Raw genomic sequence first — 25,398 nt, forward strand, 5'->3', positions numbered from 1 at the left:
GAGGGTCTGGATGATGTCTGTAAATATATGTTTTTAGGACAGTCCCCTGAATGAGGGATGGGGGGGAGAGCTCCTGACTCAGAAAGAGCAAGATTCGTTACAAAGACTGGGAAGTATGGGCTACTTAGAAACACTGGATGAACTACCTCTAGCATTCCACATGTCACCATTTCTAAGATCCAGACCCTTCCCTGTAAGTCTTATGCATGAATGCTAGTGGTCCTGGGCAGGGGTCTAAGGTTCCTATTTTTGTCACATGCTTTGGGGACAGCCTTGCCATGCCTAGGGCTCTAAGCACTAAACTGGGTTTCCAGCTCATGGATACCTTAACCATTTCAGCAATGGAAACCATGTATTTGTCTTCTCTGTCCCATCACTGTAGACAAAAATATCAAGCTCTAATAAAGCTGAGGCCCTAAAAGAAGTCACCTACATATGTGGAGGATAATGATCCAAAAAAGGCCTTTTTTCCCACTTACCTTCTCAGAAGGCTGAGTGCTGTCTCTCCACAGAGGACATGGCAGGTGGTGAGTGAAGTAACTGGGGTCCTTCAAGTTGTAGCCTCACTGTGCCAGATTCTGGCCAGAAGTTGCTGTGCTAGGCAATGCAGGCAGGTGGGCATCAGGGCAGCCATCCTCTCATCTCTCTCACAACAATGCCATATAAAGCTAGGGATAATTTAAAAGGCTCCTGTCACCCCTGTGCCCCCAGTATTGGAGAGTAAGCTAACCACCCTTCTCAGATGAGAGCTCAGTCACTGGAGGCGCAGGGTCAAAACCATTCTGTGCCTAGGGTCTCCAAGACTGTAGGTCTAACAAGTGAAAATAAGGGGCTCAGGCACCCTGGCCCCAGGGGCCATCCAAGATATGGGGGAATCTGGCCTTCTTTGTCAGTAACTGGCTGACACCCTCTGGGTATATTCCATGATCAATGAGCTTAGCTATTTGAAAGGTCAACCAAGTCAATTCTGTATATGGCAGCTTGGGATCTCTGAAGACCAGAGGAGTCCTTTCTGTGAACATGAGGCTCAGATACCCTAAAGGACAGAAATCTCTATTAGTTTCCAAAGTTATTTGGGACTCCTGATTCCTGCCAAGGTGGCAGACAGCACAAGACACTGATCCCCTTGCCCAGAAACTTCCCTGAAGAAACTACAGAGAGAAATATGAGTTCCAGAAACTGCATCACAGTGATGAAGACCCATGGGGAGTTGGAAGGTGGTCATTAACTGGCCTGAGTTTTGAGTGGTGGATGGCCTGAGGCAGCAAATACAGGAGAGGTTGGAGATTTAAGTTCTGGCTGTTACCTCTCCCCCATGTTTCCTTGTCTGCCCCATCACTGCAGAAATCATCCAAACCACTGGTCCAGGTGTCTGGGGGGAGGGCTAGTATCAGGGTGTCAAGAACCCTGCTGAGGAGAGGAAATGAGCAGCCAGAGGAGTGATTGCTCCTTCACTGTCCCCCTCTAGACAAAGGCGGGTGGTACCACTTGGGAAATGACCCCCCCCCCTTAGGGTTTAAAGATGAAACTCTACCAGCAGAATTGTCGGGTAATGTGATCATAGATCCAAGTGAGGGCTCTGCTAACATGGTGCTGGGACTGTCCACCATCTGGCCCATCTCCCTGCACATCCTTTTATCCCTTGGACTCCAGGTGATTAACCAGAGTCAAGTCTGGCTTTCAGCATTCCCTGAATACAGTTACCAGCCAGAACAGCTGCCACGTCAGGGTAATGTATACACCTGAGCAGTATAACTACCTCCAGTGAAAAATAAACTGGACGTATTAGTTATCTATGGGCTTCCCAGGTGGTGCAGTGGTAAAGAATCTGCCTGCCAATGCAGGAGATGTGGGTTTGATTCCTGGGTTGGGAAGATCCCCTGGAGAAGAAAATGGCAACTCACTCCAGTATTCTTGTCTGGAAAATTCTATGGGCAGGAGAACCTAGTGGACTACAATCTATAGGGTCACAAAGAGTCGAATGTGACTGAGCATACACGCACATTCGTTACCTACTGCTGTATAACAAATCACTGCCAAACTTGGCTTAAAACATCAAACATTTATTTTCTCAGTTTCCGAGGGTCAGGAATCTGGGAACAGCTTAGCCATGTAGTTTTGGCTAAGGGTCTCTTCTGAGGTTTCAGTCACGTTCGGCCAGGATTGAAGTTGGCTGAAGGGATGACTTGGCTGAAGGACCCACTTCTAATATCGCCCACACAGAGCTGTTAGTGGGAGGCTTCCCCACATAAGCATCTCCAATCAGGCTTCTCAGGACATGTGGTCCCAGCAAACAGGCAAGAGATTGTGACCATGACAGAACTGCAATATCTACTATAACTTAAGCTCTGAAATGGCATACAGTTTGTGTTGTATTTTCTTGGTCACATAGGCCAACCCTAGTATAACACAGAGGAGAACCACACAGGATGTGAGTACCAGAAGGCAGAGATCACTGGGGGCTATGTCAGAGACTGGCTACCACACGGGGTGATACACAGTATCTGAAGCAGAAGTACTGGGACAGACGGATGAAGACTATTTTAAATAACTAAAATAAGAAAAAATAGAAAACAGGAACAAGAAATATAAAAAGGACTCAAAATATTAGGTATGAGTATGATAGAAAAGAAATAGAAACATACTATAAATGGAGAAGATGAAATGAGCTATCAGAAGTTTTAACATAACAGTACAAAAAATACTTAGAACACAGGGACCCTCAATGGATTTTTTTAAAAGGTTCAACAGTATACACACACGAAGTTTAGGGATGCTGATGAGAATGAAAGTATGAAGAAAAAGTAGAATAATAAAAGCTCAAAGAAAGCTGGGATAGACATCCTAAAGCTAACAAAATTTCAGATCATGAAAGACAGAGAAGGATATATACTCATTGGCAAAGAATATATGTCTACCATAAACACATTCTCGTAAGGAGACCTGAACAATACATTTTTAAGCTTGGCATATAATTTCAAGTATATGACACACATTCCTATATAACCCTTCACTTAACAAATGGAGAAGACTCCTTTTATGCTTACAATTAATTACAAAAATTGACCATGTGAGGGCACAATGAAAGCCTCAATGAATTCAAAAGTATCAATATTAACCATGTTCTCTGAACACAATGCAATAAAATTAGCAGTGTACTAAGGTGCTTCAGTCATGTCTGACTCTGTGCAATCCTATGGACCAGAGCTTGCCAGGCTTCTCTTTCCATAGGATTCTCCCAGCAAGAATAATGGAATGGGTTGCCATGCCCTCCTCCAGGAGATCCTCCCGACCCAGGGATCTAACCCCAGTCTCCTGTGTCCCCTGCATTGGCAAGCAGCTGCTTTACCACTAGCGCTATCTAGGAAGCCCTAAAATTAGCAATAATGAAAAGCTATTTCTTGCACACACAAAATAAAAGGCTCGAGGAGTTCCCTGGTAGCCTAGTGGTTAAGATTCTGGGCTTTCACTGCCATGAACCAGGTTCAGTCCCTGGTAGAGGACCTGACATCCCACATGGCCTGGCCAAAAAAAAAAAAAAAAGGCCCCCATTTCTGAAAACTGTCATTACTAAATAACCCCTGGGTGAAAGAAGAAATCATAAGGGAGCTTTAGAAATATTTAGAACTTAATAATAAAAACACTACATGCAAAATCTCTGGGATACAGAAAAGTCAGCTATTAAAAGAAAATATATAGCTTTAAGTACATTCATCAGGAGAGAAGAAAGTTTGAAAAATAAATCATCTAAGCGTTCAAATAAAAGAGGTGGAGAAAGAGCAAAGGAACAAACGCCATGGCTCCATGACTCATGAAGGAATTATTGTAAGGAAGGAAATAAATAAATGCCAAAGGTAGTTTTTAAAGTAATGATAAAGAATAGCAAAATGAAAAACTGGTTCTTTGAAAATATTGATAGGCTTCTGTCAAGACTGCTTTAAAAGAATGCAAAATACAGAACAAAAAAGGGAAACTAGACACAAAAAAGGCTAAGTATGGTAGGTTAATACATTGTAAAACCTAGATGGAAGGCTTAAGTTTCTGGAAAAATTAAAATGTGCTCAAATTAATACAAAAATAAGTTGAAAACTTGTAACAAGTTTTAAGAAAAATTGAAATGATAAATATACTCTATCTCATTCTAACAAAAGCTTCAAGCACAGACCCAGATGGTTTTACAGATACAGTTTATCAAACTTTCAAGGAAATGTTAATTCCCAAATATACAAATTGTTCCAGAAAATAGGAAAAGAGCAAAAGCTGTCCAGCTCATTTTTTGAGGCTAGTATAGTCTTCATTCTAAAACCAGATAAAGAAGATACAACACAATACAGACCTATTTCATTTATGAATATAGATGTAAAAATGATAGTAAAATATTAGCTACTTGAGTTCAACAGTGTATGTTTTTTTAAAAAGTCATAACTAGGGCTTATCCAGGCAGCTTCCCTGGTGGCTCAGATAGTAAAGAATCTGCCTGCAATGCAGGAGACCTGGGTTTGATCCCTGGGTCAGAAAGATCCCCTGGAGAAGGGAATGGCTACCCACTCCAGTATTCTTGCCTGGAGATAGAATGGGAACGACTAGAAATCTCTTCAAGAACAAAGGAACATTTTATGCCAAGCTGGGCACAATAAAGACATTTCATGCTCTTTGCTGGGAAGATTTTATGATGTGTCAGTTATGTATTGGTATCAAATTACTCCCAAACTTAAAACAATAAACATTATCTAAGTTTCAGTGGGTAAGAATTCTGGGAGTGGCTTAGCTGTGTTATGGCCTTGAATCTCTCATGAGGTTGCAGTCAGGATGTGGAAGGCGGCTGCAGTTATCTGAAGGCTTGACTCCACTTCTAAGAAGGCCCACTCACATAGCTGTTAGCAGGAGGCCTCAGTTCTTCCATAGGGCTGCTGCCTGATCTGCCGGCTACCATCCCACAGAGAAAGCAGTCTGTGTGAGAGCAGGAAGCCTAAGTGCCTTTTATGACCTAGTCTTGGAAGTGACAGGCTCATTCTGTGCAGTACAAGTGACTCACTAAGTCCAGCCCACCCTCAAGGGCAAGGGAACTAGGCTCCAACTCCTGATGGGGGCACTATCATAGAGTTTATGAACATATCTTAAAACCTCCACAGGTAATATATTATTTTGCCCCAAATCTATTACTACAGTGTATTCCCAACAAAACTTCCACTCGTTTTTGTTTGTTTTTGGCTGTGTGGTGCAACTTGTGTGATCTTAGTTCTCCGACCAGGGATCGAACCTGGGCCCCATGAACGAAAGCGTAGAGTCTTAACCAATTGACTGCCAGGGAACTCTCACAGATAGATCTTAAAAACATAAATCTGGTTGAAAAAGAAAGTTTTAAAAAATAACACTACCATTTACTTTAATCAAAAATATACACAAAATACCGATTTTATATGAAATCACACCAAGAGATACACATAAAACTCAATAACATAGTTAACTGTGGGAAGGAAAGAATGATAGTCGGGTGCAGGAATAAAATAAGTAAAACAAGAGACTGCATAGAACAACTATAATGATGTGTCACAAACTGTAGAATGTGATCAGAGCTCAGACACTTTGAGAGGTAAATAAGTACCTCTTTTTGCATGGAGGCTCAGATTCTCAGAGGGCTAAAACTAGTGCATATGTGGACAATGTGAAATCTCTTCATGTCTATCCTAGGAAGTCTGGATATGGTAAAAGTCAGACAAGTCCATTTTGTGGATGCAGGGGCTTCCCTAGTGGCTCCGACAGGAAAGAGTCTGCCTATGATGTGGGAGACCCAGGTTTGATCCCTGGGTCAGGAAGATCCCCTGGAAAATGGAATGGCAGGGCAGTGGGGCTGATCTCAAAAATCTATCTAGAATTTTTGGGGTCAGTTTCTGTCTTGGCAATAGGTCATCTTCATCAGCATTATAGATCCACTATGAGACAGTAGAGCCCGGATGCCAGTCATTGACTCATCTGTGATTTCCTATGGAGGTTTGTCTTGGTGAAATCTCCTCAAGAAACAGGAATTATAGTGGGCAGGATCTACTGCAGAAAACCTCTGAGTCCTTTGGCTGTGGTTTTTCAATGGATCTGAAGTAGGCATGATAGACTTTAGATGGACTGAGCCATAAGACACTTCAGCTCTTCTCATTCTTTTGCAACAAGCTTCACATCCCCTCCTGCTCCATGATCAACCAATCAGTGAAAGCTGTAGCTATGTGCCTGGTTTCTGTCCATACTGGTCATGAGTTTTTCTCCTCCTGCCCTGTGTATGGATGCTCATCTCTGAAAATATTGTCTGAGGAAGTGTTGTGAACCACCTCTGCCCTCCCCAACTCTTAATACAGGCACCTCTCATTTTAATTGTGCTTTGCTTTATTGCGCTTTACAGATATCGTGAGTATTTTTCTTTTTTTAAATTCTTTTCCATTATAGTTTATTGTGCTTAGTCACTCAGTCATGTCTGACTCTGCGACCCCATGGACTGGGGCCCACCAGGTTCTTCTGTCCATGGGGACTCTCCAGGGAGAGTTGGGTTGGAGTGGGTTGACATGCCCTCCTCCAGGGGATTTTCCCAACCCAGGGATTGAACCCAGGTCTCATGCATTGCAGGCAGATTCTTTACGATCTGAACCACCAGGGAAGCCCCAGAATACTGGAGTGGGTAGCTTATCCCTTCTCCAGGGGATCTTCTCAACCCAGGAATTGAACCGGCATCTCCTGCTTTGCAGGTGGATTCTTTACCAGCCAAGTTACCAGGGAAGTGTTGCAAACCACTTCTGACTTCCCCCCAACTCTTAGTACAGGCATCCCTCATTTTAATTGTGCTTTACTTTATCGTGCTTTACAGATATTGTGAGTTTTTTTCTTTTCAGTTCTTTTCCATTATAGTTTATTACAAAATATTGAATATAGTTCCTTGTGCTATATAGTAGGTCCTTGTTGTTTATCTATTTTATGTGTGGTAATGTGCATCTGTTAATCCCATATTCCCAAATAACCCCTCCTACTTTGGTAGCCATTAAGTTTGTTTTCTGTGTCTATGAGTCTCCTTCTGTATCATGGGTTTTGTTTTTTCTTTTTAACAAATTGAAGGTTTGTGGGCAACCCAGCATTCAGCAAGTCTGTTAACACCATTTTTCCAATAGCATTTGCTCACTGCCTGTCTCTGTGTCACATTACAGTAATTTTTGCAATATTTCAAACTTTTTCATTATTATTATATTTGTTATGGTGATCTATGATCAGTGATCTTTGATGTTACCAATAATCTGTGACTCTAGGATGGCAAGCTTAAATGACAAATGTGTGTTCAAACTGCCCTACTTTCTGTCCCTCTCCCTCTCCTCAGACCTCTCTTTCCCTGAGACATAATAATATTGAAATTATGCCACTTGATAAACCTACAATTGCCTCAAAGTGTTCAAGTGACAGGAAGAGTCCCTCACTTCAAATCAAAATCTAGAAATGATTACACTTAGGTAGGAAGGTGCATCAGAATTTGAGGCAGGCTGAAAGCTAGGCCTCTTATACCAGTTACTGAAGTTGTGAATGCAAAGGGAAAGTTCTTGTAGGAAATTAAAAGTGATGCTCCAGTGAACACATAAATGATAAGAAAGAGAAACAGCCTTACTGCTGATATGCAGAAGGTTTTCATGCTTTGTATAGAAGAATCAAACCAGCCACAACATTCCCTTAAGCCAGAGCAAGGCCGTAACTCTCTTCAGTCCTGTGAAGCCTAAGAGAGGTGAAGGAAGCTGCAGAAGAAAAGTCTGAATCTAGCAGAGGTTGGATCATGAGTGTTAACAAACGCTGTCTCCAGAACATAAAAGTGCAAGTTGAAGTAACAGGTGCTAATGTAGAAGCGGCAGCAACTTATCCAGATCTAGTTAAAATAACTAATAAACATGGCTACACCAAACAAGATTTCCACTGTAGATGCAACAGCTTTATATCAAAAGAAGATGCCACCTAGTACTTTCATAGTTAAAGAGAATTCAATGACTGACTTGAAGGTTTCTAAGGACAAACTGGCTCTCTTTTAGGGGCTAATGCAACTGGTAACTTTAAGGAAGAAGACAATGCTCATTGAGCATTCTGAAAAATCCCAGGGCTCTTAGGAATTAGGGTAAATCTATTCTAACTGTCCTCTGTAAGGGGGCTTCCCTGGTGCCTCAGACAGTAAAGAATCTGCCTACAGTGCAAGAGACCTGGGTTCAATCCCTAGGTTGAGAAGATCCCCTGGAGAAGTAATGACAACCCACTCCAGTATTCTTGACTGGAGAATCCCATGGACAGAGGAGACTGGCAGCCTAGTCCATCAGGATTGCAAAGAGTCAGACACAACTAAGTGACTAATAACACTTTCACTTTTTCACCATACTGTATCCCAAAAGTTAACAAATCTAGTCTGTATTTGGGGTGCTGATCCTTAACAGGCTGGACGAGTCCATTCTATGGATGACATATTTCAAGTCTCTGAGGGCAACTAACCCATTCTTCCTTGATGGGGAGCTCAGAAACAAAAAGTCTGTCAAATCCATTCATTGTAAAGGTAACTCAGACACTCAGAAGGCGGACAAGAACAAATTGTGGGCAGTGGGCTCAGACACTCTGTCCCTTACCTACTGTGAAAGTCCTCTATGTGGATCAAGGGCTCAGCAACTATGAGTGACAGCAGAAATCATTCTGTTGGATCGGGATTTACTCCTTTTGAAGATTGAAGCATCCTCTTTTGTAGAAGTAACCTCAGGTGGTCTATTGATGGGGAATTCGAGAAACTGGCTTCAGGAAGCTGTCAGGTAAGGATAAGGGCTGAGGTTATAAATGAGAAGAAACAAGGGGAAAGAGTCGCACGCATAACAGGTGGCTAGATGTTGGGCACAGAGGAGGAAATGCAGGGATCAGGGTCATGGGCTAAGAAACTAAGGAATGTCTAATGTTAAGGACTGTGAATGGTGATGACGTCAGGGCCAGTGGGGAGATAAAACATCGGGCCCTCGAGGGGGTATGAGCTCAGAGGACTAGAAGGTGAAAGGGTATCAGAGGACAGTAATTACGTCCTCAGGAACCTAGAGAAAGACGTCAGAATCAATGAGGGAAGTGACCTCAAGGGTGGTAAGGGTGATATCAGAGACAGAAACGGGTGTGAGAGCGTAAGGGATGAAGACGGCTGAGCAGATGCTGATGTTAGGTTGCATCAACCTCACAAACCTCCCATCCTTTTCCCGAAGCGTGCTCAGCGCCTCGCTCCCTTCAAGCGGTTGTCCCTTCCTCCCGCCCCGCCTCACTGGCCTTAGCCAATGAGCGCGCACGGCGGCACACGCGACGGAAGTTCCATGACGTGTCCACGCTGTGCCCTTTATCAGCGTCTTGCCGCGCGGCAGCCTCCCTAGTCTCGGCTCCTCCGTGGTGGCTCTCTCTTCGGAGTTCTTGTTAGCTTCCAGGTAAGTAGCGTATATTTTGCCTAGCGGCTGTTCCTCGTCTCACTGATTTTGCTGTGCCGATTGAGAGCGAGGTGCGCGAGTGAGGAGTAACGGTCTCATAGGACACATAGGCTTGGGCTTCACTGGGTCGGGTGGGTTCCGTGCTTGGAGGTGACACTTTTTGGTTGGTGTGAGCCTGGCGCGCTATATTTGAGTGCAGGAAATGCCGGGAAGGGCTGGCGGCCGTGATCATGCGACAGCGGAGGCGGATGGATTGGGGGGGGGGCGCTCTTTTTGCATGTGACCGCCGCCATCTTGTTCTGTGGGCGCAAAGGGACAGCAAGTGTGTTCTGGGCATGCGCAGGTGTACAAAATGACGGGCGTGGGGGTAAGGGATATTGTGTGGACATGTGCGAAGGTGGCCTTCGGAAAGAGTACCTCGCTGAGCCGGCTCCGGAGGTTCCTGTCTTTTTCGCCTTTGTCTGTGCTTAGTTACCCCGTATTTTTTTTTTTTTGGCTTGTTTTGTCTTCTCTCTGCTCTGTTCTCTTCTCCTTCATCCTTTCTCACTTTTCCAGCCTCTTCTTTCTCCCATCTCCACAGTTTCTCCTATTCTCCATATCCTCAACACAGGACTTGAATTTACTGCCATGTCTTCCGAAGAAGGGAAGCTCTTCGTGGGAGGGCTCAACTTCAACACTGATGAGCGGGCTCTGGAAGACCACTTCAGCAGCTTCGGACCTATTTCTGAGGGTGAGAAATGGGCCAGGTGCATGATGGGGGGATTGTGGAAGAAAGTCTGGGTCCCATGCATTTCAGGAAACAGGAGAGAAAGGTTAGAACCCTAGGCCTTACCCTTTTCCTCTCTTTGTTCCTAGGGCTAAGACTGAGAACCCAGTAAGTTGCCATTGAGTTTTAGTGGAAGGAGGGTCCATTCTTAACACCCTTTACCACTTGTCTTCTTAGCTCTTTCCCCTGTCTTTCCCAGTGGTGGTCGTCAAGGACCGGGAGACTCAGCGATCCCGGGGTTTTGGCTTCATCACCTTCACCAATCCGGAGCATGCCTCAAATGCCATGAGAGCCATGAATGGAGAGGTGAGGTCTCCTACCTGCATAGGGGCCCTGCTCCCATCTGTCACTTGGACCATTCTGTTTTCCCCTCTGTGTCTGCTTGGGGCAGCGTGGCCACCAAGCCCCGCGGTGCCCACTCACAGGAGCGTGACTGCCTTCTGTTCTAGGGGGTGGAGGGCAGCGGCAGACAGAGCCGGGCTGCCTGGGAGGCGACGACTGGTCCTGCATGAGGCCGAGAAGCCACCTGTGGATGGTTGACCTGCTCTGGGCTTAGGTAGTAGAGTCTGCAGACCTGCGGGCCTGGCCCGGAGAGGACCTCGTGAGTCTTCTGGGATGGACTCTGAAGCCTCAGACCAAGAGAGGTGTCTGTCTAGCCCTAATAGTCGGGCAGCTTAGAGGAGTGGGGAGGAGAATTCAACCTGAGTTCGGTCAAGATGTAAGTAGTAGCAGGGGAAACATGGTGGATTCAGGTAATTTTGTGGGATTCTGTAGCTCCCAGATAAAACCATTTGGGTCAAAGGAGCTTTTTCTGGAATATGGCACCCAGAACCTGGTGCCCAGCAGGAATTTCTGGGCTCTTTTGCCCACTTGCCCAGCCCACTCCTACCTCACCCCTGCCCTGTTTGACCACCAACCCATCCATCCTTGTGTCTCCCCACACCTAGTCTCTGGATGGTCGTCAGATCCGTGTAGACCACGCTGGCAAGTCAGCCCGGGGAACACGAGGGGGTGCCTTTGGGGGCTATGAACGTGGTCGTGGCTACCCTAGAGGTAAGTTCCTTGGTAAGTTTGATCATGGGGTATAGAGGAGAGTTGCCTATTAGCATTCTATTATCTAGACAATTGCCATACAAATATTTCTTCCCTATTGTAGGTGGTGGGGACCAGGGCTATGGAAGTGGCAGGTATGACAATCGACCTGGAGCATATGGATTCGGATACGGATATGGATATGGAAGGACCAGAGACTATGGTGGCAGGTGGGTAACCAAGGGGTTAGGGTATGCTGGTGCTTCTTCCCTCTCCCTAACAACTCATCTTAGGGATTTATCTGGTAGTCTGGTGGCTAAGACCCTGTACTCCCAATGCAGGGGGCCTGGGATCAATCCGTGGTCAGACCCTACATGCCACAACTAAAAAAGATGCCACGTGCCACAAAGACTGAAAATGCCATGTGTAGCAACTAAGACCCAGCACAGCCAAATGAATGAATAAAATTTTTTTTTAATTTTAAAACCTCAGTTTCTTGCTCAAAAATTTAAAAAGCTCAGTTGCCTGAGCATACATACCTTGCTGTGCTGCTAATAGTGTTTTCAAATTGTAATGAAGTTATAAAGCAAGTATGAAGCAATATTTTGGGTTAAGTATAACATTGGTAAATAATTTGTTAGGTCATGTGATTGCAATGTGCAGTAGATGGTGACATGTTTATTGTATTGTCTTGATTATATATGGTGGTAATATTTAATATGCTATATTATACACCATATGACTGAGGTTTATTTTATATTCATGTTTAACTTATCATGGTGTTTAGTAATACTGCAGAGTATATAATACATTCCTGTGATACTACTATGTATGTTTTTTCCCAGAAGCCAGGGTGGTTATGACCGCTACTCAGGAGGAAATTACAGGGACAATTACGACAACTGAGATGAGGTATGTGCACCTAATGTAAGTGAGACTTCTGTGTCGCCATTTAAGAGACCTCTGTTCACTAGTCTTATCCTGTCCCTCTCATATTTCCTCCTGTATGTGCATACCTCAACAGGCCCACCTGACAACCACTGCTAGGCTTCCCTTGCTTTCAGGTGCCTGTTAAGGCTTGTCTGCTTTGATGGAAGTAGGGGTTGGGGGCCACCTGTCTTGTCTATAATCATCTACTCCTGTTGAGCATGTAAGAGATGGAGGGGTTTCCAGCCTTTCAGCATCCTCATCAACCCCGGGAATTAAGCATGTTAGCATATTCCCTGGAGAAGGCAATGGCAACCCACTCCAGTACTCTTGCCTGGAAAATCCCATGGATGGAGGAACCTGGTAGGCTGCAGTCCATGGGGTCGCACAGAGTCGGACACGACTGAAGTGGCTTAGCAGCAGCAGCAGCATATTCCCAACATCACAATTCTCCCCCTTCTTACTGTTCTCAGAAACACAAGGAATAATCTGATCCAGGACCAGGACCACCTCTCCAAATGACTGTATTTATAAAGACTTTTGGAGCTGCACTGAAACATCTGTTATAGTTAAACCAACCTGGTTTTTTTTCTTAATGAATTGAGTTCCCAAGGTACCTTATTAAAGATCTTTCAGAAAGCTCCATGTTTGTTTTGTTTTGTTTTAAAAATTTTCTCCCATTTAAAGACAAAGTCTGAAGATATTTGTAGAGTCTTTCTTCCTTTTTTACCAGTTTTTTTTTTTTTGTTTTTTGTTTGTTTGTTTTAGTTCCAGCTCTTAGGGTTATACTGACAAGAAATGTTTGGCGAGATTCTTTTACTAATACGCATCTAGAAACATTTTAAAAACCTGTACACATGTTGAATCCTGATTAGGAAGCAGTTTCCAACTGTAAGAAACAAAGAGCATGATAACTTATAGGTGTTTTTTACTCAAGATCTCTGCTTTGATTATATAGAAATTTCTAAGAAATACTTGTGTATGTCATTTTTTTTAAACTGGAAGAAAAAAAATTCTGTTGTTTCATGTAGTGTTTAGGATGTCCTTCACTGAGTTGATTAAAAAGATGAAACCTGAAAACAAATCGATATTGAAGTGCTTTTTTTCTTGCTCAAATTAAGGTATAGAGCCTTACTACAAATTAAAAATAGGGGAAGGCCAAGAGGCAGACTTTGAGAAAAGGATACAGTTAGGTGGGCAGGGACTGCCAAAAGGGTAGAGACCTTGAGTTCAAAGTTTAGTTGGGTTTGGGACTGCTTTGGGTATACATACATCAGGCCTGTGGGAAGGGTGGGGAATCAGCGAAATTCCCTTGTGGCTGGAATTGGGTTTCCTGACGTGGTCTCTTGGTCCCATTGTGATAATCTCAGTGTCAGCTTTGGGAAGTCTGCTGGAGTTTTGATCTCCCTGTCTCCTCCGAGCATCTTAGGTGCCTTCCTTAGAAGATTGTACTGAGAATGTAAGCATCTGGTGGGGGATGGGAGACTAAATCCTGTCATAAATAGTGGTGCCAGCTGCTCCTCCTGAATAATGGGGGTGGATGCAGGTCTAGTAAACTCATCTTGTTGTGAGGTAGGACAAGCCTGATTTGAAAACAGGATTCTAGGAGCACAGCCTCTGGATTCTGATTCCAGGGTTCAAACCCAAGCTCTGCTGCTTTCCACTTATTTCAGTGGTGTTAATAAACAGCAATCCAAGCTGCCACTACATGGGTCACTGTACTGTGAAAAATTGCAGTACTGATGACCTGTGTCCTCTACCTCTTAGCCATGAATTTGTTTTGCCAGGTGGATGGAGACTTGGGAACTTCTGAGACCTGTCTGGACCAGATAAAGGGGGCCTTACAGCTACTCCTTACCAGTTGAGTACTAGGCATTCTGTGCTGGGCTCCAGGGAGTTAAGGCAGTGGAATCTGGTGGGAGGCCCACTGTTATTGCCTAGGGTGGGGAGCACTTCTGCACCTTATGTCTCAGGAAGTACAGTGTCTTCCCAATGTGGCCTGAGACAGGGTCTGGTAACCACAAAATTTCTACAACGAAATGATCCCCTAAGTGACATAAAAACTATAAATAGCCTTTCCTGAGGTGCTGTGTAGGAATGTTGGACTTCCCAGGTGGCCCTGGGTTGGGAAGATCCCCTTGAGGAATTGACTACCCACTCCAGTATTGCCTGGAGAATCATGGACAGAGGAGTCTGGCAGGCTACAGTCCATACGGTCTCAAAGAATCAGACACAACTGAGCATAAACTTGAGGTAATCCAGTCTTGCCCAGCCTCTGGTTTACTTGCTCTAAGGAAAGGGGCCTAGGAGACAGTTTTCTTTGACACAGCATCACTCATCAATACAATTTATAGATGTGAGACTCAAAGCCCTTATTAAAACCTTATTAGTCTTCAGTTTGACCAGAATCTCACTACTGTGTATGTTTCCCAAGAACCCACTGAGACTTGAACTCACATTTAAAGGTGCTTTGAGAACCTGTGTCCCCAAACCTGTGAAGACCAGACCCTTGGTCTACAAGTATTTGTATTTTCAAGCCCTGGATCTTGCCTACCCTCCCCATGAATTTGACAAACATTTTCATAGACATCCCACCCCCTGCTCACTTTGAAGTCCAGAAGAAATCCCAAACATTTCCCCTCTCACCCCACATGGAAGTCACTGACCCTGCTTCCTAGCTTAGTTTTATGTGCCTGAGGTTCTATGTCTGCAAAGTGGGAATAATACTATCGACCTCACTGAGTGGTACTGGAGGTGACATACTTAGAGAAGGGTAGGTCTGTGGTAATAACCCTACACCTTCCCTACATTCTGGTTTGGGGGTGTAAGAAACTCAAAACACCTTTCTCAGGGACTTCCCTGGTGGTCCAGAGGCTAAGACTCGCGGGGCCTGTGTTCCATCCCTGGTCAGTTCAGTTCATTCGTGTCCGACTCTTTGCAACCCCATGGACTGCAGAACACCAGGCTGCCCTATCCATCACCAAGTCCCAGAGTTTACTCAAACTCATGTCCATTGGGTCGGTGATGCCATCCAACCATCTCATCCACTGTCATCCCCTTCTCCTGCCCTCAATCTTTCCCAGCATCAGGGTCTTTTCAAATGAGTCAGCTCTTTGCATCATGTAGCCAAAGTATTGGAGTTTCAGCTTCAACATCAGTCCTTCCAATGAACACCCAGGACTGATCACCTTTAGGATGGACTGGTTGGATCTCCTTGCAGTCCAAGGGACTCTCGAGAGTCTTCTCCAACACCACAGTTCACAGTTCAAAAGCATCAATTCTTCAGCGCTCAGCTTTCTTTATAGTCCAACTCTCACATCCATACATGACCACTTAAAAAACCATAGCTTTGACTAGATGGACCTTCATCAGCAAAGTAATGTCTCTGCCTTTTAATATGCTGTCTAGGTTGGTCATAATTTTGCTTCCAAGGAGTAAGTGTATTTTAATTTCATGGCTGAAGTCACCATCTGCAGTGATTTTGGAGCGCCCCAAAATAAAAGCCTGCCACTGTTTCCACTGTTTCCCCATCTATTTGCCATGAAGTAATGGAACCAGATGCCATGATTTTAGTTTTCTGAATGTTGAGCTTTAAGCCAACTTTTTAACTCTCCTTTCACTTTTCATCAAGAGGCTCTTTAGTTCTTCTTCACTTTCTGCCATAAGGGTGGTGTCATCTGCATATCTGAGGTTATTGGTATTTCTCCTGGCAATCTTGATTCCAGCTTGTGCTTCATCCAGCCCAGCGTTTCTCATGATGTACTCTGCATATAAGTTAAATAAGCAGGGTGACAATATACAGCTTTGATGTACTCCTTTCCCGATTTGGAACCAGTCTGTTGTTCCATGTCCAGTTCTAACTGTTGCTTCCTGACCTGCATACAGATTTCTCAAGAGGCAGGTCAGGTGGTCTGGTATTCCCATCTCTTTCAGAATTTTCCACAGTTTGTTGTGATCCACACAGTCAAAGGCTTTGGCATAGTCAATAAAGCAGAAATAGATGTTTTTCTGGAACTCTCTTGCTTTTTCAATGATCCAGCGGATGTTGGCAATTTGATCTCTGGTTCTTCTGCCTTTTCTAAATCCAGCTTGAACATCTGGAAGTTCATGGTTCACATATTGTTGAAGCCTGGCTTGGAGAATTTTGAGCATTATTAGCGTGTGAGATGAGGGCAACTGTGTGGTAGTTTGAACATTCTTCGGCGTTGCCTTTCTTAGGGATTGGAATGAAAACTGACCTTTCCCAGTCCTATGACCACTGCTGAATTTTCCAAATTTGCTGGCATATTGAGTGCAGCACTTTCACAGCATCATCTTTCAGGATTTGAAATAGCTCAACTGGAATTGCATCACCTCCACTAGCTTTATTCATAGTGATGCTTCCTAAGGCCCACTTGACTTCACATTCCAGGATGTCTGGCTTTAGGTGAGTGATCACACCATCGTGATTATCTGGGTCATAAAGATCTTTTCTGTACAGTTCTTCTGTGTATTCTTGCCACCTCTTCTTAATATCTTCTGCTTCTGTTAGGCCCATACCATTTCTGTCCTTTATTGAGCCCATCTTTGCATGAAATGTTCCCTTGGTATCTCTAATTTTCTTGAAGAGATCTCTAGTCTTTCCCATTCTATTGTTTTCCTCTATTTCTTTGCACTGATCACCGAGGAAGGCTTTCTTATCTCTCCTTGCTATTCTTTGGAACTCTGCATTCAAATGGGTATATCTCATTTGAATCCACATGCCGCAACTAAAGATTCCACATGCTGCAAGTAAGACCTGGGGCAGTCAAATATTTTTTAAAAGGTTTTTAAAATAAGTTGCTGTAAATACTTAAGATATGTTAGAAAGCATATTGATTAGATAACTGGGCAATATTCCTCCCTCCTGCTTTTAGAGACAAAACAAGCACAGTTCCTGCATATCTGCATTCCTCTTCTACCTCCTGCACGTCTCCAGGCTAACAAGCCATGATTCCTTATAATCAAAGTGCACGGAGATCTGAAAAACCAGAAGCTTTTTTTTTCAAGATTTGTGACAATACCTGAAGTTTTTCATAATCTTTGTTTTTCCCATTCAATGTGAATATGCATACAATATACTGCAGAAATACTAGCGTTTGGTTATGGAGAACTACACTAGAGTCTATGGGATGTGGATTTTAACATACCAATGAAAGCACAAACTTGAGGCTTTTAAAATTGAAAATGGTCTGTAGCATGTTCTGCATAAACATTTCTAATACGCTGTTGCAAATTCAACTTTAAGCTTCCTTAAAGTAAAACTGAGGAAGTTTTCTTTACTCTTTCTACTTAATAGTTGTCCAAGCACAGAACTTGCAGTCTCTATTTTAAACTTTGCATTTAAAAAGTACATTTTGCATTAAAAAAGTACATTTTGGAGAGGGGGGAATACAGTCCAGCCATTTGTCTTATTTAAGTGGAAGAAAGTTTTAATTAATTAAATGTGCAAAATGCTCTGATGTTTCCTAGTTTGTTGTATTTTAACAAAGACTGTTGGCTTCAAACCACTCAAATGCTTATGGAACCTTCAGTTTAGAAAATACAGTGTGTTTAAAATTGTGGAAACTGGGTGATAGGTACGTGGAAGTACATTAAATCAATGCATTGTGAGTTTGAGATTTTCCATAATAAAAAGTTCAAAAGAAAACTGAGTGGTGTGGTTTGTAAGACCTTCACATTGGTGTGGGAAGTTGATGACTTATAGTCATCTATTTAGTCAGCTATTTTCTGTTGGCCTGCCCTGTTCCCCAAAGCCTTCTGAATAGTTACAGTCATCTCTGTTCCAAGGGCCTCAAGAAACCCTGAAATGCTAGCTTCTGTTTCTTTACATTTGACATTAATATTTTCCAGATACCTGTCCTAGGGAGTTGCCTGGCAGTCCAGTGGTTAAGACTCCAGGATTCCACTGCAGGGGGCATGGGTTTGATCCCTGACTGAGGAGAACTAAGATCCTGCATGCCATGCAGCATAGCCAAAAAACAAAAGCAAAAAACACAAGGAGTCCTAGAACCCCTTCCTGCTCCCCTTCCCCAATCCCAGCTGTCAGGACCCCTCTGGCTTCTCCAGGTAGGTGGACCATTCCTTTGCCTAGCACCAGGTATTCTTCCTTCTTTCGAAACCCAGGACCTCTTAGAAACCTATCTTCTCAGTGGTAAGATGGGGATTATCCCCAGTGAATGAGTCCAGACATGGGAAACACCTACCAGTGTCTGGTAGTTAGGTATAGTCAGTAAATTTTGGCAAGTGTTTATTATGTGTGCCAGATACTAATTGTAGGAACACAGCAACAGCTATGACAAATTTCTTTGCTTAGGAATCACATATTGAGTTCTATGGATAATAAAGTAATAAATTGGTATGTGATGTAATGTTAAAAAGTGGCAAGTGTTGAGAACAAAGCAGAGGGAATGAAGAGTGATGGGGTCTTACACAAGATGGTTTAGGGAAGGTGACTCAGAGGAAGTGACCTTACACTAGAGAGGAAATTGGAGAATGGTAGGGGCATGGTTCTGCATGGCACTCTTGACTGCGTAGCACGTCTCCACATAGGCCACGTAGGCAAGCTCATCTAAGTATTGGCAGAACGCCCTGTAATCCTTGGAACACAGAGCACAAGAGGCTACAAGGCCATCTCACTAACCTCCCTGTCTACCAAAGAGGCTGCCATGAGACGGTTTCTCCTCTTCCAAGGTTCTGATGAGGTATGAGGCTTTCTGTTCTTTCTCTCCCCTGATTTAAGGTTATAGAACTGCTTAGCATGCACTAACTTCTTGGCACCACAGTGTCCTACCACTCATGCTGCAGTCATCTGGCCTCTTTTTTGTTTCTGTGTTACCCTGTACAAGGGACATGAGCTGGCATCTATGGCTCTTCTCGCTTCTGCTATCTGTGTAAGTAGCAAACATTTGAATTGAATGAGGACACATTTCCTTACCAGCCAAATATCTCAGCCTTGCCTTTTCTTGGCATCTGGAAGAGGAGAATTAGAGGCAGAAGAAAAAGCAAGCACACACAAAGGCCCTGAGGTGGGAGCTTGCTTGGTGTGTGTAAGGAAGAGCAAGGAGGTCGGTGCAGCCGTAAGAGAGTGAGCAAGGGGGCAAGTGGCAGGAGGCGAGTTCTGAGAGGTGCTGGAGCCTGGTCCTGTAGGGCTGCTTTGGCCACAGGGAGGACTTTGACTTTTTCTCTGAGAGAGATGGAGCATGGGTCTGAGCAGAGCAGGGCCATGAGCTGCCTTGGATTGTAACAGGATCCTCTGACTACTGGGAGGACAGGCTTGGGCGGAAGGAGAGCAAGGGTGGAAGCAGTGAGGAGGCCACCACAGTAGTCCAAGCCAGCAATGGTGGTAGCAGCAGTGGACGTGGAGAGGAGAGGTTAGATTCTGGATATGTTTTGAAGGTAGACTGACAGGACTTGCTGATAGATCAAACGGGGTGGGATGAGAGAAAGAAATTGTTATGAATCCACACTGGAGGACCTCACACAAAGTCACTGGGGAATTGGTGTTAGTGTAGTGGTTAAGAGCAAGGATTGTGGAGCCAGGTGGCCTGGGTGTAAATCCAATTCCATCGCTTACTGACTATGCTGTCTTGGGCAGGTTATTTCATTTTTTTGCCTCCATTGCCTGAACTGTGACATGTGATAATAATAGTACCAACTTCAGAGGGTTGTTGTATAAAATATTTTATGCAGAAGGTTTTCTGCATAAAATATTTGGAACAGTGTCTGGCACAAAGTGCTTGCTATCAGTAATATTAGTGTAGGATGAGTAGAAGTGTTTGCATGCACAGAAGAGCGTGTTCTAGATCTCAGGAACAATTTGTGCAATTTTAAATTGAGAAAGCCAGTGTAACTGGAGCATAACCAGATAAGAGTAAGAGCAAGACAGGATGAAGTTGGGGAGGAGGCCTAAGCAGTCAGCTTCTCACAGCAGTTGGAAGCTGTTGTAGATTTCATGGCTGATCTACCAGTGCAGAAGATCAGAAGAGAGACAGGAGTAGAAACTGATTTGGGACTTGATATGGGGGTGGGGGTAGGGGGACATAGAGAGGTGGAGAGGGATGGGATGCTGTTGTCAGCACTGCTGGCTGGTTACCAGGGGGGTGGTGCTTTCTGGTATCCTGGATAAGAAACTTAGTCCAGTTCTACTTCCTGCCTGCTTCCAAATGCTAGCTCTAATGTTTTCTACATCTGTGGCCATGGGCAGTAAACCCAGCCAAGGGTTCACTTTCCTCATCTTCAAAGTGGGGCCAAATGTTGCACCTCATTAGGGCTGTTGTGACAGTTCTATAAGATGGATATTGTAAGAGCTTGGTAAATGCAGGCTATCACCAAAACCAAGCAAGAATGGCTTAATATTTGAAAAGCAACCAGATGTAGGTCAGTGTATTAACAGAAAAATGTGGGACAAATCAATGGCTGTGCCCATGTAGCTCTATCACCTGAGATTGAGGTACCAAATCCAGGGTCTAGGCTTGCTCAGGCCCCCAGTCTGGCCCTGAATCACCACTGGGTAAAGGGAATTGAGATCGTAAGAGCAGAGTGACTCCAGTTCTAGCCCTGTAAAGTGATTTCTCCTCTGAATCAGTCACTACCTGGCCTCACCGGCTTTATCCACACATTCGTTGTCTAGGGCTTCATGTATCTGGCTGCTTTTTCATTCAGGTTCCAGCTTAACTTTTTTGGTCATTTTGTTTTAAAAATTTTATTGAAATGCTATTGATTTACAGTGTTGTGGCAAGCTTAAATTTATTTCTCACTCCTTCCTCCTTCCCCCACCGCTCAGCAATGCTAACCAAAAGTGAAAAGTGAAGTCGCTCAGTCGTGTCCGACTCTTTGCAACCCCATGGACTGTAGCCTACCAGGCTCCTCTGTCCATGGGATTCTCCAGGCAAGTATACTGGAGTGGGTTGCCATTTCCTTCTCTGGGAGATCTTCCTGACCCAGGGATTGAACCCAGGTCTCCAGCATTGTAGGCAGACACTTTACCATCTGAGTCACCAGGGAACCACTAACCAAACTACTATTTTAATGATAGTAAAAACCAGTTTGAAAAATGATCTTATTTATCACTTATCTTTATAGCTAGAACGGCAGCTCCACAAGAGTGGAGCCCAGTTATCTGAGTTACTGTTATTTTTCCAGTGCCTGGCACCTAGCAGGGGCTTGACAATTATTTGTTGGAAAGCTGGCTATTGCAATTTGCTGGAGGCTGCTCAAGTGGTCTGTGAGACTTTTCCCAAGTGTAGGAATCTGGTTTCTGACTCAGGCATTGGGGAGTTATCACCATTAAGCCTTTGGTGATTGTGAGAACTTTGGCTTCAGAGGCAAATATTTTCCCATCAGGAAATGGTCAAATTTAAATTATGATCTTGTGTCCCAACCCCCACTTGTCCAATTTAGGAAGAAACCTCAGGGATGAGATAAGAGAATAAGAACTTGGGGTCTACATGCCAGTTACACGTCATCTCCATGGTCTTTCTATTTCATTCTCTGGCTTTGATTCTCAGCACACTCTTGTAACCCCCCAGCCATCTAGACTTTCCCTCAAATCACGCTTCTGTTAGTTCCCGAGGATGAGGCCCAAATTCAGGTTTCATCTCAGCCTGTGTAATGAGAAGCCGGCACAACCAGTGTGGTCCAGTGCTCGCCTTTGCAGTTAAAAACTCTGGGGGCCAAATAGGCAGGAGGCACATGAAGAAAGGAGTCCAAAAAATACATGGCCCCTGCTTGTTTCTGCCATTACTTAAGCTACTATTGTGATGTGGTGTTACCTTCAAGCAGCTCTGGCTTACCTGTCTTTTCTGTCCAACTGTTTTTGTTTGTTCTTTCAGCTAGGACCCTCAACTGTCACTCTGACAGTGAAATAGCCCCAGATTCTGTTAGAGTGGGTTGGACTTGTGGTCCACCCTGGACTTGAGCTTTTTTAAATGCCATGATTGTAACCAAGGTCACTTACAACCTCCAGGAGCTGCTTCTGGTGACTTGATACCCCCAGGCCCTAGATCATTCTTTTCCCACCCACTGACCTGCCTGCCATTCATGTACATAAATTCTGCCCCTTTCTCTCCAAGCTTCCAACAAACTGAAAGTGCCTTCTATTAGCAGCTTGTTCAAAACCCATTTTAAAAATTTATTTATTTATTTTTGGCTGCGTTGGGTCTTCGTTGCTGCACAGGCTTTCTCTAGTTGTGGCAAGTGGGAGGCTACTCTCTAGTTGCAGTGTGTGGGCTTCTCACTGTGGTGGCTTCTCTTGTGGAGCACAGGCTCTAGGGCATGTGGGCTCAGCAATTGTGGCACATGGGCTTAGTTGCTCCATGGCACGTGGAATCTTCCCAGACCAGGGATCAAATCCTCTGCATTGACAGGTGGATTCTTATCCACTATACCACCAGGGAAGCCCCTCAAAACCAATTTTTAATCTAGTGCATGCATGCTCAGTCACTTCAGTCGTGTCTGACTCTGCAACCCTATGGACTGTAGCCACCAGGCTCCTCTGTCCATGGAATTTTCCAGGCAGGAATACTGGAGTGGGTTGCCATGCCCTCCTCCAGGGGATCGTCCCCACTCAGGGATTGAACTCACTCCTCCTGTGTCGTGCCCGGATTCTTTACTGCTGAGCCACCAGTGAAGCCCCTTTTTATCTAGTATTAGTGTGTACATTTTTTTTTTTTTAGATTTTTTAAAAATTTATTTACTTTTTTTTTTTTTGTTTTTGGTTGTCCTGAGTCTTCATTGCTGCACACAGGCTTTCTCTAGTTGCAGCGAACAAGGGCTTCTCTTGTTTCGAAGCATGGGCTCTAGGTGTGTGGGCTTCAGTAGCTGGGGCTCATGGGCTCTACAGTGCGGGCTCAGTAGGTACATGGGCTTAGTTGCTCTGTGGCATGTGGGATCTTCCCAGACCAGGGATCGAACCCATGTCCCCTGCATTGGCAGGCAGATTCTTAACCACTAGACCACCAGGGAAGCCCTGTGTAAATGTTTAAAAACAAAAATTGAAAAAATGCTGAGCAGATAAATGCAAGAGGTAATCAGGGACATTCTAATTCTTGTTATTTTTGCATCAGACTTACCTCTGGCAGATGGATCTGTTTATTGGGAAAAGTTTTTTAAAACAACTAACAGTAGTCAACATTTAGTGGATATAGTCTCTGTTCCAGATGCTTGTCTAAGCTTTACAAATATTAACTCATTTAGTCCTGTCACTAACTCTATGAAGCAGTTTTTATTTTCAGATAAGGAGACTGAGTCACAAAGAGGTTAAGCCCAAGACCACATAGTTGTCAGAGACTGTGGCAGTGGCCAGGTTGTAATGCCTTCTGAAAAGTACTGTACTACTTCCTGGAATGACAGCAAATGTTCTCACAACAGGTGTCCTTATAGACATGTTTTACACATAAATAGTTAATTTATATTTATAAGGACCCTGTCATTAGGTTGTTTTATCTAGTATCACAAATGAAGTTCTAAAATAATTTTTGAAATTTTAACATGAATTGTAAAAAAACAAGAACAAAACAATTCTGGCAGGGAGACAGTAGATCTCCATGCTATTCCTGCCTCTCCTGTGATTTCTTCCCACAGCGTTTCTACAGAAGCTGAATAGTGGGACGAAGGTGTGGGGTTCTGTCCAGGGAGGGTCAAGGAGAATAGGAAAGGCGTTGGTTGTATCATTCTTTATGGTAGAAAAAAAAAGAACTGGCAATTACAGTTGTTCATCAGGGGTGTCTGTGGGGGATGGGTTCCAGGACCTGCCATGGATAATAAAATCCATAGATGCTCAAGTCCCATAATTGGTCCTCTGTATCCACAGTTATGCATCTATGGATTCAACCAAGCATAGATGATGTAATACTGTAATATTTCTTGGAAAAAAAAAACACATATAAGTGGACCCACACAGTTCAAACCTGTGTTGTTCAAGGGTCAACTGTAAACCCAGTGCTGGCCACAAATAGTGGTCTGGTGCAACAAAATGTCACCCTTGGGCTTTGGGTTTCCTTGGCTGTAAAATAGGGACAGTAAAGGGACCCACAACATTCAGTTATTAGGATTAAGTAAATTAATACATATAAATCACCTTAAACAGTATCTAGCATGTTGTCCAATAAATGTTAGTGGTTACATGTTTATGCAGCAAAATAGTTTATTCTTTAGCAATCATGAAACAAAATGGTGTTCAACATCCTGAAAAGACCACCCATAGCTTAGTTACATGGACAAGGGAGGTTGTTAGAACACAAAGGGCAATACATTTTTGGATCTGGCTCATTTAAGGTTGCTTTAAAAAATACTGTTCAGATTATTTTATTATATAAATAGTGTGAAAATAACACTTTTTATAACAAACAATAATCTGAACAACATTTTTTGAGAACTGTATCAGTTAAGATCTGTTAAGCCCTTACATAGGCTTGCTCCTTGGAAGAAAAGCTATGACAAACCTAGACAGCGTATTAAAAAGCAGAGACATTACTTTGCAACAAAGGTCCATCTAGTCAAAGCTATGGTTTTTTCCAGTAGTCATGTATGGATGTGAGAGTTGGACCATAAAGAAGATTGAGTGCCAAAGAATTGATGCTTTTGAACTGTGGTGTTGGAGAAGACTCTTGAGAGTCCCTTGGACTGTGAGGAGATCAAACCAGTCAACCCTAAAGGAAATCAACCCTGAATATTCATTGGAAGGACTGATGGTGAAGCTGAAGCTCCAATACTTTGGCCACCTGATGCAAAGAGCCAACTCATTAGAAAAGAGGCCAATGCTGGGAAAGATTGAAGGCAGGAGGAGAAGCAGACGAGAGAGGATGAGATGGTTGGATGGCATCACTCACTCAATGGACATGAGCTTGAGCAAGCTCTATATCTAGGAGATGGTGAAGGACAGAGAAGCCTGAAGTGCTGCAGTCCATAGAGTCACAAAGAGTTGGACGCGACTGAGCGATTGAACAACAACAGGAAGCTACTAAACATTGTAGTTCAACTCCATACATTGTACAACCTGATCACATTAAGATGAATACAGATGCAACTTCCTGTTGGAGTTGAAATAAGGATGATTCAGGTGGCCTCCTGGGATCCAAAGCCCGAAGCTTGTAGTACATAATCATGTCTCCGATCTCTAGAGACACCCAGACCAAGCTTCCTGGGAGTATCCAAGCCCACCCCGCCACTCCATCACAGACACACAGAAAGTACTCTTCTTACTCTGGG

General features: G+C 43.8%; 1 protein-coding gene and 1 long non-coding RNA gene across 9 annotated transcripts; one reads left to right on the forward strand and one right to left on the reverse strand.

The window, feature by feature from the left end:
- Positions 1–481: 481 nt before the first annotated feature.
- On the reverse strand, positions 482–9,307 carry LOC139034063 (uncharacterized). Its single transcript, XR_011486530.1, has 3 exons — positions 9,214–9,307; positions 8,625–8,794; positions 482–668 (listed from the first exon to the last, which is right to left on the reverse strand). It is a non-coding gene; the product is annotated as an uncharacterized lncRNA (long non-coding RNA).
- Positions 9,308–9,335: 28 nt separating this feature from the next.
- On the forward strand, positions 9,336–17,839 carry RBM3 (RNA binding motif protein 3). 8 transcript variants are annotated; one of them, XM_070464251.1, is made up of 7 exons: positions 9,336–9,446; positions 10,057–10,176; positions 10,412–10,518; positions 11,160–11,277; positions 11,369–11,474; positions 12,090–12,171; positions 12,645–17,839. In XM_070464251.1, the coding sequence occupies exons 2-6, from the start codon at positions 10,074–10,076 to the stop codon at positions 12,148–12,150; spliced, it is 495 nt and encodes a 164-aa protein (XP_070320352.1). In that variant the 5' UTR covers positions 9,336–9,446; positions 10,057–10,073; the 3' UTR covers positions 12,151–12,171; positions 12,645–17,839. The 8 variants fall into 8 exon arrangements, with proteins under 8 accessions (XP_070320352.1, XP_020756899.1, XP_020756902.1 ...); XM_020901240.2 differs by having other exon boundaries at positions 12,090–12,156; XM_020901243.2 differs by having other exon boundaries at positions 12,093–12,156.
- Positions 17,840–25,398: the final 7,559 nt, after the last annotated feature.

Source organism: Odocoileus virginianus, unplaced genomic scaffold (genome assembly GCF_023699985.2).
Source record: "Odocoileus virginianus isolate 20LAN1187 ecotype Illinois unplaced genomic scaffold, Ovbor_1.2 Unplaced_Contig_22, whole genome shotgun sequence".
Taxonomy (NCBI): Eukaryota; Metazoa; Chordata; class Mammalia; order Artiodactyla; family Cervidae; genus Odocoileus; species Odocoileus virginianus.